At 36.3% G+C, this 6,000-nt stretch overlaps 1 protein-coding gene across 1 annotated transcript in view; it reads left to right on the top strand.

Annotated features, from left to right (window-relative positions):
• Window positions 1-2,253: 2,253 nt before the first annotated feature.
• The window catches only part of LOC306856975 (thrombospondin type-1 domain-containing protein 7B-like), a gene marked incomplete at both ends in the record, with an annotated part of 43,759 nt that continues 40,012 nt past the window's right edge, over window positions 2,254-6,000 (top strand). Inside the window, one exon of the mRNA XM_079396567.1 lies at window positions 2,254-2,377. Coding sequence (XP_079252693.1) covers window positions 2,254-2,377 — 124 coding nt within the window. The remainder of the gene's footprint in view (window positions 2,378-6,000) is intronic.

Here is a 6,000-nt window from a genome sequence, read left to right as displayed (position 1 = left end):
TCATGGTAGTAATGGAGCTGTACATACAAACAGAAACACACACACAATTTATAGGCACATTTGGAGTGGTTTGACTGAGCTGAGGACTGCCTTCATCCATCTGAGAGGGTTAATTGACTTCTGTTTGTCTGAAACAGATGTTCCAGTTCAGATCTACAATTACTAAGTGGATCAGTTAAGTGTCTTCTCGCTCTGTCACTATACAGTATTTTGTCTTTATCTCTCCTGTTTTTTATCACCTTCTGTCTGTTCTCTATTTCTCCAACCTTTTCTTCTCTCACCTAAGTAACAGATTTGACATGGCGGGAATGTGGCAGACGTAATTTAGCCACAGCTCTTTGTGCAGCAAAGCACCGAGTGTCCTGTTCATCTCTTTAAATGTTCTCCTCGAACAGAGCGCACGCTTCATCCAGTCAGCTCTAACGAGCGCCAATGAATTCCCTTCAAGAGCCTGCATGGATATTTTTCCCCCCTCAGGAAGGTGTTTATGTGTGCCTTAGAGACAGACGAATTAAAACGACACAAAAATGAAGCGAAACAGATACGGAGTAAGGATTTCACAGGTTTAGCTTTTCGTGTAAATGTATTCAGTGTCTCCAGGGGCATTTTCTTCTGCTTTTCGCTTTCTCTGATTGATTGTGCTGCAACTTTTATACAGATATTTTAAACCAGCATCTAGGTAATGAAACACATCTGGATCTGTGGCTGGAAGTATTGTACATAATCAGTGAAATAGAAGCACTGGGACTTTGTATAAAAGCATTTTTATAATATTTCACCATTTTGACTTTAAGGTTAACCTCGAAATTTGACTTAAAATCGTAACTTTAACTTTTTTAACTTTCACTTTTAGTTGCAAGGGATTGTTCGATTGGTAACAGTAGACAGAACTTTTGCAGAGCAAATTATGTTCTTGAATTCCATTTAAACTCTAAAAAGCTATTTTATGGCTGTAAAACTGCAAAAACTAATGAAAAGGGACATCAAAAACAATTTCAAACAACTTGAAATGCAGGTTGCACAAAATATTTCTGTGAGATTAGAATATAATTTGTCTTGATAGATAAGATGTGATATTTCTGATGACAATTGTTAGAAAGAAATATAATTATTATCAATAGACGTGAAAGGTCCTAAATTGTAGGATGACTTGGGTGTGTTATGATATGTTATGAGCAATATACCGGTACGATTAACCAGTAGAAATTTGTCAACTGGTAGAGATTTTGGACTATGGTTTCTATCGCGGTTACACGCTCTCATGACATTGCTGTATTACGTGGTTGTAAAATCTTATTTGCACATGTTTAAGCATTGCGGTTTAAAAACAAGTGATTTTAAGCTGTTGAAATGTAATCAGCAGTGAAAGAGAACTCATTTCGTTATGTGCGTGCGCTGTCAGAGAGGCGCGCACATGTGAAGATGGTGCTCATAGACCGCAGGAGGTTTTTTACCGCTTTATATGCCTTGAACAGTTAAATACACACACTTGTATGTGTAAAAATGCCCGTCTTTGCAAGTATGCTTGTAAACAGTAATTTTTGGTCTTAAGTGAAAGCAAACGGCAGAGATAGAAAACACAGTACAACCGTAAATTGGATCCTGGAAGCTCTTAAAGTGACCGCTGTCTAATATTCCTGCTCTCTGCCATTCATGCTAATCAAACAACAAAAGAGAAAGTCTCTCATTGTTCTTGAGTAAATCACTTTTGTAACTTTAATATAAGAAAAATGTTTAATTTACACAGTGAAGAATATGCAGTGTTTTATATATTTGATTACTTTATAAAGTGTGTATATAGCATGTCTTAATTATTTGTTCTACTGCAGCTTGTTGTCATGTTGCTTGTAATTAGTTTCTTATTCTTATTTAATCACTGAATGTTTACTTGTCTTTAGTGAGCTTGAGTTTTTTGACAAGAATTATGACATTTCTATGGTGTCAAAATGTTTGATTTGCTTTAAATAGGGTCTTTATATCGCGATATCGTTAAAATTACTCATATCATGATGAAACCTTTTGCCCACCCCTAGCTTGATAGATTCTCGTATACTAAGATTAAAAGAGGGTCTAGAAACTACAATTTGACAGACTTTGACCAATGAAGTGTTCTTCAGACCTCTTGTACCTGGTGTCTAATTTTCCACTAAACATAAGACATCTACATAAGACGTCTTAAATATCTAGAACTAACTAACTAGCTATTGTGTATATTTCTTCTCTGCAGGTTAGATAACAACAGGCTGACAAAAGATGGCATTTCTGAAGGGTGAGACCTTTGTCTTCTCCCTGTGGGCTTCCCTCCTTTATATAGCACTAATGTCCCTTCCACTGGGGGCAGAGGCACCAAAAAGAAGCCAGTACATCTGGAAAACAGGTGAGTTGCCAATATTTCCAACATTAGCGACAGAATGAAATTAATTTATGTGGCCCCTAGCTGAATTATGAGTGTTTTCAAACATATATGACTTTCTTTCTTCTGTAGAACACAAAAGGGGAATTTTTGGGAAAATAGCGACTGTTTTCCATATGAAAGCGATTCATTGAAAAGATATGACTCAAAAGATTTGTTCAGATACTTCTCTCATAGGGAACTTTCCATTAATATCTAATATTTGGTATTTTGTCAGACCAAAGCAATCATATCATAACTTGGGAATATAGCACACAAGATACTTTTATGCTGCTTTTTTTGGTCATTTTTGGATCCTAACACCCCAGTCTTCATTTGCTTTTAATAATGGCCAAGTTCACCTTTCTGAGCGCTACATAAGAAAACAAAAGTGACATCTTTTTCATTTTTCCATTAATTGTTTCTTTAATAGTGCACAGGGTAAATCTTCACACAAACAAAAATGCAACAATTATTTCAAGGTTTTGAGAAATGCTAAACACACAGCTCGTGTTTATAAGATCCATCCACAAAATGAGCCAGAGAATTCTGACACATTTTTGCCGTTTCTCTGTGGTCAGATCCAGTTGAAGAAGTCACTTATTAGGATTGCATAATCAAATGTGTGAATGACAGTGTTTGGTACAGTACAGGCAGTTGAGAAGCAAGGTAATGCACATTTCTGGTCTGCATTTGATAGAGGAGAACAGAAGTGGTAAATAAAAAATAGTTCAGGTTGGATATTGATCCTTGTTGTCGCAGATCTTGGATCAGCATGCATATATGTACAGCACAGAAAACTGTGAGACCATCTGTCTGTGTTATCTGTGAAGTCTGATCAATCTTATATCCAGCTGGAGTTGCACTGAGAATTCCTCATGTCGCCATGGCAACAATTGTTAAGCGTGAGATTGACAGCTCACAAGGAACAGAAGATTATTACTTGGCCTATTAATGCTGTCCAGCGCATCCAAGCACTTCTCCAAAACTTGTAACAAAACATCCAAAATATTAAGTGAAGTGACATACTGCCAAGTATGGTGGGCAGTGGACAGCCATTTATGCTGCGGCGCCCGGGGAGCAGTTGGCGGTTCTTCTCAGTCGTGGTATTGAGGGTGGAGAGAGCGCTGGACATTCACTCCCTCCACCTACAATCCCTGCCGGCCCGAGACTCGAACCCGCAACCTTTGGATTACAAGTCCAACTCTCTAACCATTAGGCCACGACTTCCCATAAATGGTTGTGAAGACCTGGCAACTGTCATTCACAATAAATAAATACAGAAATGAGTATCCCTCAGTTTCTCTGGCTGGATGCAGGGGCCAAATTGTGGGAGGTTTAGGTGGTCTGACAGCCCTTGTTCAGATGAAATTATTCCACGAGAAAAAGATCCAGTATTAGGGAGAGGAAGTATTCGGATGGTCATGAGATCTGAACACGGAGGCTACTAAAATAGCCTTTAATAGGCTTTAATATTTTATGTCGGTGTTATCATTTTAAATATTTTTTACTGTGCATTTATTTATGAAAGAAAAGTAATATATTAAATTCATATTAATAATATATTAAATATATGTGCATTCTCGCATATAATTAAAAAAAATGTTCTTAAATAAATACTTTTATTCAGCAAGAATGAATTAAATTGATCAAAAGTGACAGGAAAGACTTTTAAATTGTTGAAAAAATATATATATTTCAAACAAATTCTGTTTTGAACTTCTCAACTTTCTATTCATCAAAGAATCCTGAATCATGCTTTTCAAAAAAATATTAAGCAGTGCAACTGTTTTCAACATTGATAATAATAAGAAAGGTTTCTTGAGTAGCAAATTTAAAAAAAAAAAAAAAAAATAGAAAATTCAACTTTGACTAAATTGCACTAAATTGCATTTTTAAATATACTTTATTCAAATAGAAAACACTTATTTCAAATTGTAAAAATATTTCAGAACAATACTGTTTTTACTGTAAATAAATACATAAATGCAAACAAATGCAGCTCTGGTGACCATAAGAGACTTCCTTCAAAAACTTTTAAAACTCTTACTGACCCAAAACATTTTGTTTTAGTATTTTTATATTTCAACAAAAAAAATATAAATCAAAATAAACATCACCGTTTTGTTTTAAAAGATGACAACTAGTTGAACTATGGCCTCCAATTGACCATCTCTTTTAAAAGGGACTCCCTTATTGTAAAATTCAAACATTGGATGGATGGATGGATGGATGGATGGATGGATGACAAAGTGAAGCGGTGGTCAGTTCTCGGAGACTCTGAGTGAGTTTCTTCACCTGCTGCGTGTGGATCGAAGAGCAGCTCTGCAGGGCCACAGGGGTGATGATTCCTGGAATGTAAAATCGATACTGGTTTCATCCTGAAGGAGTGGGTCCACTTTCGTACTGTCTATGAAGAAATGCTCATTTGTCCACCTACACACTTGCTTTTGTACTCAAGGTCTAATTTTCTTCACCTATTTTGTGCTTAATGTACATAAAATGCAACTCACAAGTGCCTTAGGATTCACTTTATACAGTGAAAGCGCAAATAACACATCACCATGATGTTAAAAAATGCACAATATATGTTTGTTTTTGTTTTTTTACATGGCATGAACCGAACCAAGAATGAAATATGACTTCCTATATAAGACAGTGGTGCAGTGTTAAACGAACCTTTTTTCTGTGACTAAAAACGAGACGTTGACGAGCTAAAACTAATATCTGATGATAAAAACTATGACGAAATTTATGCGCGTCTTTGTTAACAAGACGAGACGGGACTAAAATGTTATTTGAGGACTACCGCCGGACATTCAAAATACATCCTATAGGCTAAGTTAACTGTCTTGTCTTTCAAAATGTGCTTCTCTGTCATTGGATAAGGTGCGTTTGCATATCTAGTCTCAGTATGGCAGCCGCAGTGGACGGATAGCCTACCAAAACGCAAACTAACGATGTGAAACAATGGCCTCAGCAACCAAAGGGTTAGGGAGTGGGTGACCAGACGTCCCGTTTTTCCCGGGAGTCACAATTCAGTGTCGATTAACTTAAAGTCAGTGAAGGTGCGATAGGCAGAATCGCGCTGATAGAAGTGCTCTCTCTCGCGCGCGCTCCACTTCTTCAGTTCTCATACAGCGCGCGATCAGTTCTCAGTGCTCAAATACACACACAGCAGTCCACATGTCTCTCATGTAGAGCATCTCACGGAAATACAGTCCGTTATGGTTTAAGTGAGCTTAAACAGGTGGGTGAAAACTGAATGTATGTCAGGCTATTACATACATACCTTCCGTCTTAAATGGACAGCATTCCTAATTATCTGTCATAAATGTTAACCAACAAAAGATGTTAAATAAATGTATACTTGTTAAGTAAACCTACTGTATATGAAAAATGAGTTTAATTTATATTTCTACCAAAAAAATTAAAATTTATTCCAGTTTTTCCAAATTCAATCCTTGATTCAAATTTCTCATAACTAAGCTTAATTGTTTTGGTCTAAAGAGAGAAGTATTGATGACTATTTTTGTTAGAATACTACATATAAAATAGCTACCAAAATAAATGTTGGTAACTGCAGTTTGACTAAAAGTAATGACTAA

Source organism: Barbus barbus (assembly GCF_936440315.1).
Source record: "Barbus barbus genome assembly, chromosome: 37".
NCBI classification, from domain to species: domain Eukaryota; kingdom Metazoa; phylum Chordata; class Actinopteri; order Cypriniformes; family Cyprinidae; genus Barbus; species Barbus barbus.
The sequence above is the reverse complement of the archived record's forward strand: the minus strand, read 5'-3'. Positions and strand labels throughout refer to the sequence as shown.